General features: G+C 38.8%; 1 protein-coding gene across 2 annotated transcripts in view; it reads left to right on the plus strand.

Moving 5' to 3' along the window:
- The window catches only part of LOC139937442 (divergent protein kinase domain 2A-like), a 37,100-nt gene that overhangs the window by 12,679 nt on the left and 10,819 nt on the right, over nucleotides 1-13,602 (plus strand). For both annotated transcript variants that reach the window (XM_071932582.1, XM_071932583.1), the window contains exon 3: nucleotides 7,391-7,532. In XM_071932582.1, coding sequence (XP_071788683.1) covers nucleotides 7,391-7,532 — 142 coding nt within the window. The remainder of the gene's footprint in view (nucleotides 1-7,390; nucleotides 7,533-13,602) is intronic.

Genomic DNA, 13,602 nt, shown 5'->3' on the forward strand with positions numbered 1-13,602 from the left:
AGAAAGAGAGGGTACAAGCTTTAGTAACACTACAGGGCACAGAAATGTGATCTACATGTATATACATCAATATCAAAACAGGAAACTTGTAAAACCATGACTGGACAGGCTTTCAGGGCAGATTGGCAATTACAGGTTCTTCAGTCTAAAACCATCACCTGTGAAGGTTGTTGGCGCTCATTATACTTCCCCTGATGGTGAACTCATGCAGTGAAACAAATAAATTGAATTTTATGGATGAATGTTTTTGTATCATGTCCAAGTTTCAATCTCCAATCAGCAGGAAGTGAAACTGTTGTACACGTATCGTAATGACATTGAGTCTTCCGGTACCATCCATGAAAGGAATTGGTAAAGGAATTGGTAGTGTCTGCTCAGTGACCGCTATGGTTTGCATGTGTCTCGTGGACCTTAAATTTGTAATGACTACCACTTGTTTGATAAGCCACCTGTTTTAAAAATTCTATTCGTTACAGAGATCGATTCAGTGAAAGAATTCACACCCACAAATTTTGCGGTTTCTTACATGGCTTTTTTTTTTATATTGAAAGCGCCGTATTGGAAAATACAAAACAACAAATGAAATTCCAATGGCAACAAACCCTTGACTTGGTATTTATTTACCCTTTTTCCTCCTTTTTTGTTGTTGTTGGGGGGGGGGTGACAGGGTCCAGAATTAATTGCATGAGCTTTCCAGCTTGTTTCTTAGGTCAACCTTTTAGATGGGGCTTGGAAGAGGTATTTTAAGTTTCTTATCAATGTAGTGACATCAAGTAATTGAACACAAAATCTAAGGCTAGATTTCTGTCATCAATCTGAAACTGAAGCATCAATCACTGCCACCTCCTTGACATTTGAAAATATAATTAACTGCTTTCTTCTCTGATTTATTTCTCATCGCTGTAGTTCTGTAATGTCAGTTTTTGTGAACCACACAACCCACCTTTTAAAGGGTCTATGTAACTTTTGTGGGACAAAAAATACAATGTCCACAGATTTACACTAAACTTACACAGTTTGAAGATAATGATAGTAGACAGCTTCCCTGAAAATATTACGAGCTGAGGTGCTGTTGTTTTTGGGAAATGAGTAAAACAATGTCATTAAAATAATTTCTGTCTCATGAGACGAAAATTATTTTAATCATTTACAAACGTATTTTCATGACATTGTTTTACTCATTTCTCAAAAACTACAGCACCTCAGTAAGTAATATTTGAAGGGAAGCTTTCCACTATCATTATCTTCAACCCCTAAGTTTAATGTAAATCTGGATGCCTGGTGTTGGGTTTGGTTTATTGAGTGACTACTGACAAAAACACACATTGATACCCTCCCTTTTGACACCGGGGCCCAATTTCATGGCTCTGCTTACCGTAAGCACGGAATCGGCGCTTACGGAAGCAGGAAATTTTGTGCTTACAGCAAGCGTATTTCACGGGTTAGCGGAAAATTTTGGCTTCTGCGCGTGCGTACTCCACGTTACTAGGCATTCTACGCTTACAAGGCTAGCGCAGAAATTTGGCGCTTACACGTAAGCGGGGAATCGTGATCGTAAGCGTGGAATTCAGCGGTAAGCAGAGCCATGAAATTGGGCCCTGATATTCAGAGGTGTACCTGTGTTTCTATCTAGACAACCAGCAATGCTATGCCATACAGGGCTGAAATTTTACACTGGACTTATGGCCGAGGCCAGTAGTTTCAGTGTCAGACCAGTAAACTAATGACTGGACAATACATTGGTCTTGTGTTTTTTTCCTGTTGAAAAGGAAAACTCTTGTGATGTCATGTTCAAATGTTGACTTTGAGTCTGATAGAATACTTTTCATTTCTCGTTAGGAACAGGGTAGGTTGACTGACACTTATAACGACTCACTCATTCTCAAGTTTAGTGTCGACTTTAATGTATGTCATGGTGACAGCGAAATGGCTTATAGTGCTTAGTTTCGTGAGGATATAGACCTTTATCATAGTGCAGCCACCTTGAATTTATCCCAATGATGTTACCAACCCAGTCTGGTTTCTTTTTGCAAAATGATTATTAGCATTCATTATTGTCAATCGATACGAGGTACATGACCAAGATGGAGGCAGCATGATAAAGGTCTCTTAGTTGTGAGACAGTCATTTCGATATCACCATGACAGACATTTTAACAACTTTCAAGTCTCTTTCTAGTGGTGGCTGTAGCCTTGCTCAAGGCAGTCGAATTATTTACTCAGAAAAAAGACCGCCGCTGTATAAAAACCCACACGTATTCACTGTGCGTAACATCGCACGAAACGATGCCCCCATACACTATCCGCATGCGCCTGACGGCCTCCGCATGCGGATAGTGGTACGAGTGCGATGAGTGTGTGAACAGTATTCGTACGATGTAACTGTGTGTGTACTGGTGGGTAATGCGGTGTGATTCACGCACCACGCACAGGGTATACGGGTGGGTTTACAGCGGCGTCTTTTCGGAGCGAATGCGACTGCCTTGAGCAAGGCTATGGTGGCTGCTGCAAGAGCATGTGAGGATTTCCTTTCTGTATTTTGTGTGTCTACAAATAGTTTTTCTTTCTAGGCAGGGAAGGTTTATCTCTGTCCTTACTCTATAGATGCACTTACAACATCTCCTTTCTTGTGGCATGTTAGGATTTCCTTCCTTTATTTGTCTGCATGTCTGTGGTGAAAAAGTGACCACTGTCACCCTGTCCATGTCCTAGAGGAATCCTTAATCTCTATGGATCCAACAGACCCAATGGGCCTCTAATGGCTACAGTATTTTGTAAACAACCCCACTGGGTGATGACAAAGGAAGTCAATCAGACCATTGGGTCCAGGAACAAAGACTAAACAATAGGTTTGGTTAAAAGCTGAGAATAGCCAGAGAGGAGATCTAGAATTGAGTGGGCTTGGGAGGTAGGGAAAGTGGGTTGAATGACCCCTTGGGTGTGTGCGCTTAGGGAACGTCTGTGTCTCATCAGTAGGTTTACATCAACTGATTCACCAGAGGTTAATTGACAAGGGATTAGTGACAATGTAACCCTCTGGGCTGGGAAACCTGCTTCATTGGAATTGACAGACTTGGACAGAGAAAAAAAACACATGAGAAGAAGATAGACAAGTCAGAAAATGACAGGAAATTTCTTTCGCCCTGGTGTAATTTATAACACTATATAACAAACCCTATTCCTAGGCACAATACTTTTCATGTAGGTGACTCTAATTTCCATTCTTGTTTTTCTGGATGATGGGAGTATTTACCAACTGGCCACACCCAAAGGATCTCAAAGGTTTATGTCCTGGGGACCTGTTGATTTGGGCAAGTGAGTACCAGGAAAGGTAACATTTAGTACACAATACTGGCTGGATCTGTTGTGCCAGGGGATTTTAAAGTCCTTCCTCTATGCTACAATTACAGGCATTAGGGTACAATTGTTCGGGATGGTACAACAGAAGCTTTACATGAAGGTTCCAATCAATCCCATCCCAGCACAATATAAATAAATGAATACTTCCCAAAAATATTTCATTATTACAGCACTGCCTGCTTATTATTGAGATAACAAGTAGCCGCCCTCAGGGCCTGAATTTGACACCAGAACCAGGGCCAGTGATTATTGCCCAGGGCCAGTATTCTAGCCAGTAACCTCATAACCTAACAAGTCTGGCAGTCTTGTTTGTGTTTTTCATGGCAGTCTTGTTTGTGTTTTTCATGGCAGTCTTGTTTGTGTTTTTCAATTGAAAAATAACTCCTAACTGTGTATTATTTTTAACAGAAAGAAATGACGTTCAATTGTTGCATTTGAGTTTGGTGATTCAATTCTGTTGAGTATCAAAATGTACTCGCCCATATTAAGACACAAATGAGAAAATACAAACTGAAACAATTTACATAGAAAGGTCTTTCTTATGAAGATTGTGGTCTTGTTTGTAAAGTAATGTTCCGGTCCAGTAAACATTTTAAGCAACTTGAGTTCCTCTGGTCATCAGAGTTTTACTTGTGAAATCTGGTTCTGAATTGTACTTTTGTCAATGCTAAACTGGAAAACCACCCTTTTTAGGGCTAGATAGCTCTTTGGGTAGCGTGCCGGAATGTATATCTGGAAGTTACAGTTCAAATTGTACTGTGCTGGTAGGAAATTTCACGTTGTTCACCCCAAAATTAAAAGTTGCTTTGCACAAAGATGTTTTTCAAAGGGTTCTGTACGTCAGACACATTCTTTTCAAGTAGTGTTAACGTCAACACATTATCCCTGGCTAGTTATTTCACTGATTGAGTTTATTTATTGGTGAAATGTCTTTCTAGATATTATTTCTTTTTTGGGGGCAAAAATAAACTTCGTTTTTTTATGAAGACATTATTCTATTTCACCTTCAGCAGATTTTCGTGTATAAATACTTATGAGTAGAATGCGGCGCTGCAAAGGTCATTACATTGGGTGTGTATGTAATTGTAGTTAAAACAACAAACGAGCTCTAGCTAGCCACAAATGGTTCTGTTTTTGGGATGTGGTTGACAATCTTTTTATTTGTACAGCTTCCTTGACGTAAGATTTACAGCAGGATTGTCTTTCAGTTTCAAATTCTGAGAACACCCAGAATAACAAATGTATAAATAATCCAGCCAGCCACCATTGTCAAGCTGAAAATGGACAGCCAAGTTGGTAATTTTTGTATTAGACCTCTACACAATTGGCATTCAAGATTACCGGTAAGATAACATTGAAACAGGAATAAAAGAATGTTAAGCTCCGGGGCCCAGCTTTTGACTCAAATTAATGTTGTTGGGTAACAAATTTTACGCCTGGGTTCTCACAAAGTGAGTCATCATGTGTACAACTAAATAAACAATAAAATCGCAGAGGGCTTAAATCTGAAAATAGTAAAACCCAGGCAACCGTCTCGACAACTTGTACTTGAGAGAACAATAGTTGCCATGGTTACTTTTGAAACATAGCTTTTTTGTTATCGCCTGGATTCTAGACTGATTTTGGTTCAGAGCATGGGAGCTAGGCGTCCCTGTGGGGTTGTTTGACTAATATCTTGTGGAGTGGCATTACATTTAAGTGACCCATTGTGATGGGAAGCCCACTGTTACAATAGTTCTTTTTGGTGCTGTGTAGTTACATTGTGTCGGTATAAGTGTGCTTTTCTTTGACAAAGGGTGGTGAACCTTCACCGAAGGGAATTTAAAGTGACAAGTAAAATCATTCAGGGCAAAGAGGTATATAATACATGGTGGGGAAAAAGGGGATAATGACATTTTAGTTTGACAGACTATTTGGAATGTATTTTACACCTTCATTTGAGTTGACTATCACAGGTAATACATGAACATAACAATTCTCCTCATGAATGTTACAAACAAAATAAAATAGTGGGCAGACAATCTAATTTCACACCACTTTTATTGAGATTACAGGCCTACAAAAGCCAACGACACCCACAGCAATTGTCGTGGTGCCCTGAGCTTTTGCTGTGGCGCCCTTTGCAAAGTTTCAATACAAATTTACATTTTCCTCATAAAAGTGCCCCTGTACCAGAGAGAAATTGTCCCTTCAACTGCAAGAGGGAAGTTCATGGTCTGTGATCATACACTTTAAATCTAAAGATCTTTAAATCCCAGATCTTGGGTAGATCTTGGGTAAAAAAAACACCTCTGATATTACAGCTCATGCGATAATCAAAATTGCTATTTTATAAGACCATGTTGTTATTTTATTCCTGTGCAAACATTTCACACTTTGGGTCAATTTCTTAAGAATTCTAGTTTATAGCGTGCACATGAGTGAAATGTGTGTCAATCCGAGGTGTTTGCCAGAGGGGTGTCTGGGCATCGTTTGGGTTTGGTCGGCCCTGTGTTTTTGATCATGTCCCACTTTATCCATTATTTAGGCTACATGTAAAAGTTGTGAAAACTTTTCCACAAATTTTGACACCCAAACTCTTTTTTCAGATCCTGGTTTTACCTTTTGTCAATCTGCCCATGGACTGACCATACAATATTTGTGGCAGGTGTTGACACTAAACATTTACATGTAGCTTGTGATCATCCATTTGGGGCAAAGAAAATTACCAGAGAATTTAACAGAACTCTGTGAATGAGCACACACTGTATTTTGAGCAGAGAGTGACCTGTTCACACCTGCCAAGTCTATTGTGTAATTGGATTATTAACTCGACCTTTTTTTTCAAAGGCTGAGCGAATTATTTCGGAAGGTCACAAATTTCACAGGGTTTTAAGGAAGATTTAATTCTTTGACAGGGATTTGTTGATTGTGTCTCATTCCGGAAATAAAATACTTTGAAAATTGAGGAGTGGGTTTTCTGTCCCAGTCCTTTTGATGTCAAGGCGATCGCCCCTGCCATCAATGGCAAAGTGACAATGGGGAATACTAGGTTATGATCCACTGAAAAGAAAGTTTTTTTTCTGAGTGAACTAAAGGGATTTCTGAAATCTAAAGTTGCGTTAGAATTTGCCATGAAAAGCAGGATTTGCATTTCGTTTCCCTCTCTTTGAATCTGTGGCCTGTTTTATATATATTACAACTTTAAAGGTCATTTTTTACATTTTATACTAATGCAAATTTGTCCCAAGCAAGGCTCAGTACCAATTCACAAAAAAACCCACAATAGTATGAAAATAAACCCGAAGAGCTGAAGGTGGGAATTGATATTCCTCTTTACAGTCTAATTTGATTGTTAAATGGGGACAAACAGGCAAGAAGATACAAAGAGATGCATATGTGGAAAGGCTCTTCGTTCTACATGATCTTAGCTTTTGGATCAATTTGAAATGAATACTATATGTAAAATGAGAGTTTTTCAAGAAAACTGTGAGTTCATGTTAAAAATAGGGATAGGTTACAGGACTAGGATTTGTACCTTAAATAGATCCAAAGTTTGTGCTCATATTTTTAGGGTAAATGCATTAACATCTTTCAAACTAATGCTATGCTCCTTTGACCTTAAACTCTGAAAATGGTTTGTGTAAATAAAGTATGTGGAAGTTTTTGTGAACCCAGTTCAATAAAGTTCATTATTTCACGACTGTCTTGGGATTTTGCAATGCATCGGTAAATATGGAAGACATTTATTGTGGCATCCAGCCCATGGGGCCTGAACCATATTCCACAAATTCCTAGTCATTTATTAATACCGAGTGGAAGAAGGTCATAAATAGTGCGAGGTGTATATATCAACATAAAAATCCATAAAAACCACCAAACCATGGTTGAATTTTATTAATTTCTGCCTTTTCTTCCTTTCAGCATGGCATTGTGTGTGATCGTTTTATGGGTTAGCTGAAAGAGTTCACCTATATTGGAATAACAATCCATAAAAACCACTAAACCATGGGGTTAATATTATTAATTTCTAACTTTTTTTTTCCTTTCAGCATAGCATTGTGTGCCAGTGATCGATTTATGGGCGAGTTGAAGGAGGTTTACGGTTTGAGCAGGTGGAACCGAGAAACTTCCCCTGAGGTGGCTACCCTTATGACTTCACTTCTCCTGAACCCAGAAGGGTTACTACTCAAGGTAAATGCTCACTTGACAGGATCCTGGTTCTTGAGAACCAAGACTTAGGCTGTGTGTCCGAAACGGACACTTCGGCTACAGCTATGGCTAGATCGCGCATGTCTTCCTATTTTTCAACACTGGCAGACGCTCATGTACATGTAGCTGTAGCCGAAGTCACCGTTTCGGACACAGCCTACACCCAGAATGGGTGACTTCTGGGATGCTAGGTGGCAGCAGAGTTAAAAATACCAGCAATTCATTGTTCCATGTTCTCTGTAATGTGCGCATGCTCAGAGCGTAGAGCAAGGACCGGCAGGACTACTTATACAATTAAAAGTCTGCTTTACTGGTGTACGTTAGAGGGAGGGCGTGGTGGCCAAGGAACAGATTCATTCTTGGGCTATATTGAGAAGATTGGATGCACATCTACAGGCCTTATACTTCACAGAGGCAACAAAGATGATTGCCTATTTGCCCCCTGGTCATTGCCTTGGTGCCCTTCAAATGCCCCAGGAGAAATGTACAATTTCCTCATAGGGTACCCTTTACCAAAGCGAAAATGACTTGGTCTTCTTTTGAGTCCATCCTCTACTCTAATTCAAATGTTTGGCCAGGCTGGGCGCATCTCACAGCCATCTCGATTGCTGCCATCAGATCTTCTGGGCAGCACTGCTTCTCCAGGGCTGGGCATCGTAGAAGGTGTGGCATAGATTTACTTGGTGTCCTTGGCTTTTCAATAACGAAGTGTACACAGGCCTGCATGAGGGCATCAACAAGTTTGGTCATCTAGAGGAGGCATGGAGTGGTTCATTGATGAGGGCTCTATTTTAAGAATGTAGGAGGATGCATTGTTGTAGATATTCCAAGAAGAGCTGGCGATTAACAATATACATACCTAGGGTAGGCCATAAATAAGATTTAGGTGAGAATAGTGGAGAGGGGTTGGACAGATGCACAAAAAGGCTTGTCAAAACAGAGGGTGTGGTACATGAATTCATCTTGTGCTGAACAAGCATATGGGACACTAACCTCCATTCCATCGATTGTGATAGCTCAGAATCACCTGATAAAAAATGTGTACAGGTAGCAATTAACTGAGCTAAATGGATTCCAATGGGAGGTATTTCTCAGCGAGAGTGCTGTTTTTTTAAAGAAATAAAGCTTTGTTTAAATCTTTTTCTGTATCTTTGTTTAGAGTATGTGATCTTTGTCATCAGCCTGTGTACACCGTATTTCGTGTTTATTCTCATCCTATATAGAGCCCCTATTGAATACACTTGTCTAACTGTTGGGGTTTTTTCCTTTTTAAAGTTAGATTTAGGAATTCTGAGTAACAAAGCTTATTGTTTGGGTTGTCCAGATGAGCGATTGACATGCTGGCTGCTGTAGGTATTCACGATCCCACATTGAGTGGTCGTATATCAGCATTTATAGCTTAGAATTAGTTTTGTCAGATCCATTTAATAAAGAGAGGTACTCTATAGATTTGTAAATTTGTGAAGAGGGACGTACTCGTGGGTGGGGTGGGTAAAAAAAGGGCTAATGGAAGATAAGGTAATACAGTGAAAATTCACTCTGTTATACTCTGGCGACACAAGTGGCTACTTGAGATGAGCACACAGCTGTGTTTATGGTGTCAACCTAGGACTTCTCTTTGTTCTCCCATTGTTTGGACACAGTTTTTTTAAGACGTCCCCATAGGTTTTGTACACGAAATCGAATCAAGGACGTCCTCGGTGTGACTTTTCCCATATTATCCCTTTTTTTTTTTAAAGTCCTCGGTTTGAATGCATAGACATGATACACACGCCACACATCAGCATCACTTTTGTAGGCTGTAGTTCATCTTAGTATCCAAACCTGAATCTTTCATCGTCTTCCCCATGTTCTTGTTTGGCCTCCTGCTGCTTGGTTTTCGGTGTTTTGATTACAGAGAAAATTGGTTCTATGTAAAACAACAAGTCATTTCCAGCCTTGGCTGCAATATGGTGTTTATAGTGAATATACAAACTCAGGAAAAAATGCAGTTGCATGTGTTTGTAAGATAAACCCTAAGTGTTGAGGAAAGAAACATGCCCTAAAAGATATAAGGTTGTATCATGGGCAGGACTAAGAGTAAACAAAACTTTTTCTGAGAAATATTCAACTTCTATTTCATGGGGACATTTATAACAATAATACAAAAAAGTGCACATCTCCTATACAATGTAGATAAATAAAGAATCAACACTAAACAACAGTTAAGTGTTCAACAGTTTCTTGAATTTAATCATTGAGTCAGACTGGCAGACTTCTGGAGGGAGTTTATAACCAAAGGCGCCCTGACCAACCAGTTTATGGGGGCAATCACAAATTTGGGGGGACATTTATGGGGGCAATCACAATCAAAACCAGACTAATTTTGGCAGAGGCCTGACTACACAAGTTTCTTTAGCCTACGAGTAATTTCAGACCTGGTGTTTTAAAAGTTGTACAGTTAACATGATTAATAAGTAGGGCAACATAACCAAGGGCGCCCTGACCAACCAGTTTATGGGGGCAATCACAAATTTGGGGGGGACATTTATGGGGGCAATCACAGTCAAAACCAGACTAATTTTGGCAGAGGCCTGACTACACAAGCCTCTTTAGCTTACGAGTAATTTCAGACCTGGTGTTTTGAAAGTTGTACAGTTAAAGGAACACGTTGCCTTGGATCGGTCGAGTTGGTCTTTGAAAAGCGTTTGTAACCGTTTGTTATAAAATGTATGTGATTAGAAAGATATTTTAAAAGTAGAATATAATGATCCACACAAGAATCACTCGAAATTGCGTGGTTTTCCTCTTGTCTCGTCGACAAACACGGTCGGCCATTTATATGGGAGTCAAATTTTTGACTCCCCATAAATGGTTGACCGTGTTAGTTCGCAAAGTTAAAGGAAAACCATGCAATTTCGAGGCAAATATGTGTGGATCATTGTATTCTTCTTTTAAAACATCTTTCCAACCATATGCGTTTTATAACAAATGGTTACAAAACGCTTTTTATAGACCAACTCTCCAATCCAAGGCAACGTGTTCCTTTAACCTGATTAATAAGTAGGGCAACATGTAATGCTTGGTTGCTTACACTTTATCCAGCGGCATGCTTTTATCTTTATCCATTAGCCTCTGCTAGACACTCACGCCCCTTTCTCCAGATAATGAGAAGCTTTATTACTTTAGTAAACTGAGTGTGCAATCATTTCTATTTGAGGAGGGGGGGGGGGGGGGGCTTTTAGTACCCATTCAGGAAAGTTAATCATGCTTGTGGTGAACTGTTTGCTTTTATGAACAGTTAGGCATACATCTGATATTAAATTTTTCTTTAAAAATTACACAAAGCTATGTCCATTATGCCATTATCAAATGATAAGTGCAAAGAGTGGCATTTTTGTTATCACAATGTTGTACAGAAAGATGAGTTCAGCCCCGGTTCAGAACAAGCTGGATTGAATTCTGAGTGGCTGACTAACACACTCATTTAAAAGGCACTGTACACTTGGTATTAATTAGCAATGGAGAGCTGTTGATAGTGTAAAACATTGTGAGAAACAGCTCTCTCGTAACTTAGTTTTTTAGAAACTGGTAATTTCTGACTCAAATATTAAAAGACTTCAGGCCTAAAGCCTTTTCCAGGCATTTTAAAGAAAACTTATTTTGTGCAACAAGGGTGTGTTTTATTTCATAACTATCTTGCAACTTTGATGACCAACTAACTGACCTAAAATTTGCACAGGTTTGTTATTTTATGTACAAAACTGTGAAATAAAAAGTTTTAAGGAAAGGGAAGGGCAAACAATTTTGAAAATTTTGGACTTAAAGGAACCTGTTGCCTTGGATTGGTCGAGTTGGTCTTTAAAAAGCATTTGTAACAATTTATGGTTAGAAAGATGTTGTAAAAGTAGAATACAATGATCCACACAAATTTGCCTCGAAATTGCGTGGTTTTCCTTTTACTTTACGAACTAACACGGTCGGCCATTTATGGGAGTCAAAAATTTGACTCCCATAAATGGCCAACCTTGTTAGTTGACGAGGTAAAAGGAAAACCACGCAATTTCGAGTGATACTTGTGTGGATCATTGTATTCTACTTTTAAAATACCTACTAACCCTATGCATTTCATAGTAAACGGTTTCAAACACTTTTTAAAGACCAACTCGTCCGATCCAAGGCAACGTGTTCCTTTAACTAAGATATTAAAGCCTATGTAAACCTCAATAATTTGTCTGCTGTTTTACAGTGGAGAAAATAGCCACAGTATTACAAAGCATGGTCAGCGTTTATCTCATCTGTCACTACAATAATCCAGTAATTGGCTATAGAGACTTGTCCTGAGCCGTTTAAGGTCAATCCGAGGTCATTAACCAGGTGTTAACTGATCCTATTATCTAGCCCCTGGGACCACGAGGGTGGTAGAACCTTAATTTATGGACAACCAGAACCAATAGGGTCAGTATAGGAAGCCCTTGAGGGCCCAACCAGGAAATGGAACTTAATATGCCTTATGATTGCAAATTTTTCCCCATGGGCAACTTCATGCAATAACATCCCCATATGGGTTAAAAACACTGGCCATTGGTGTTGGGGTATCCAGTTCCACCTTATTACTAGCTCCATGCTTCCTTCCCATTATGATCTAGGCTGTAGCTTTTGTCAATGATCTAGGCAGTGGCTAAAATGATCTAATAACAGTCTTCAGTCTAGTGACAACTTTATCAAGTTGTAGACCCCTAATTACTTGCTACAGTTTCCAAGTACCCCAAAGTACAACAACAAATCAAACTATTATCCGTTAGCATTCTTAGCAAAAGTAAAACATTTTTGTGCAAAGACCAATGGTTATTATTTGTATATCCTGTGTCTCAATGATTTCTGCCCTACTTCTCCCCTCTGAAATTCTGCCTCGCCCCATTTAAAAAGTTATCTACAGGCAGTAGAGTTCTTTGCAAAGTGTTCTTTCTAACACCCTTTCAGTCCAGTGAAAACATTACCAAGTGGTATTTGTTTCCAAAAAAACAATTATGATTATAGCAACATATCTTAGAAAGAAATTCCTCTAGGTAATCCAACCAACAAATTAAAATAGTTTTGTGCAAAGAGTTAAAGGGACACACCGGCTCACCGTTTACGCAATTTTGGGGTGTAGAATCATAAATAATGTTTTTATAGATGGTTGCTGTAAAAAAAAATCATCAAAATGTCACGTATTTAGCGAAAAATTATTTTAAAAAACCAAAGCGGCCATATAACAAGCTTCCGTTACACGGACTCTTTGAATGTGAATCTTACGTTAGATTTCTCACCATTATTTACATTTTGTAGCGATAATTTGAATACATGATCTTTTTCGTCAATTATTCGTAAATAATTTTGTAAAAAAAATATTTAAATTTGGTTAAGTAAGTTACTTTTAGACGGCTGAAAGTAAAACTAGCCCGTGTTTGTACCACTTTTTGGTTAGAACAATCACGCGACCTGCGTTTTTGTCTTAAAATGCTCAAAAACGGCTAAATTTGATGATTTTTATTAAGGACTGTTCGTCTTCATTCCTGGAAGACCGTTGAAGTCATATCTATTTTGTAGCCCAAATAGCCCAATTCGGCCGGTGTGTCCCTTTAATTTGAGCTAATCAAATGCTACAGCTATGCCTGTTGAAATCATTAAAAAGAAGTACAACCCAGCTTGTTCAATGGAATTTAGTGTACTTTGATGATAAGGTTGTACTTGCTGAATGATGTTTTTTTCACAACAGTTGAGGTGAAGTTTGCTAGGTTTACAACCAGTCATGAGTCAATTCAAATTTACTTTATTGCCCCAGCTTGCTTTATTATATATAATTGGGTATATCTTTTGGGCATGATGTAGTACCATGATATTGTTGCACCCTAGTGAACAGTTTTTTTACCAATTGCTACTTGAAGTCTCAGTTGTTATCATTAATTTAAAGGCATATGTTGAAGCCAGTTTTTGAACTCTGTTTTTAAAAAAGTGTATTCTATGTTTCATTTTGAATAGGATTTTTTGAACAGTATGTTATAATGCATGTTGACAATTCTACTTTGGG

Source organism: Asterias amurensis, chromosome 5 (genome assembly GCF_032118995.1).
Source record: "Asterias amurensis chromosome 5, ASM3211899v1".
NCBI lineage: Eukaryota > Metazoa > Echinodermata > Asteroidea > Forcipulatida > Asteriidae > Asterias > Asterias amurensis.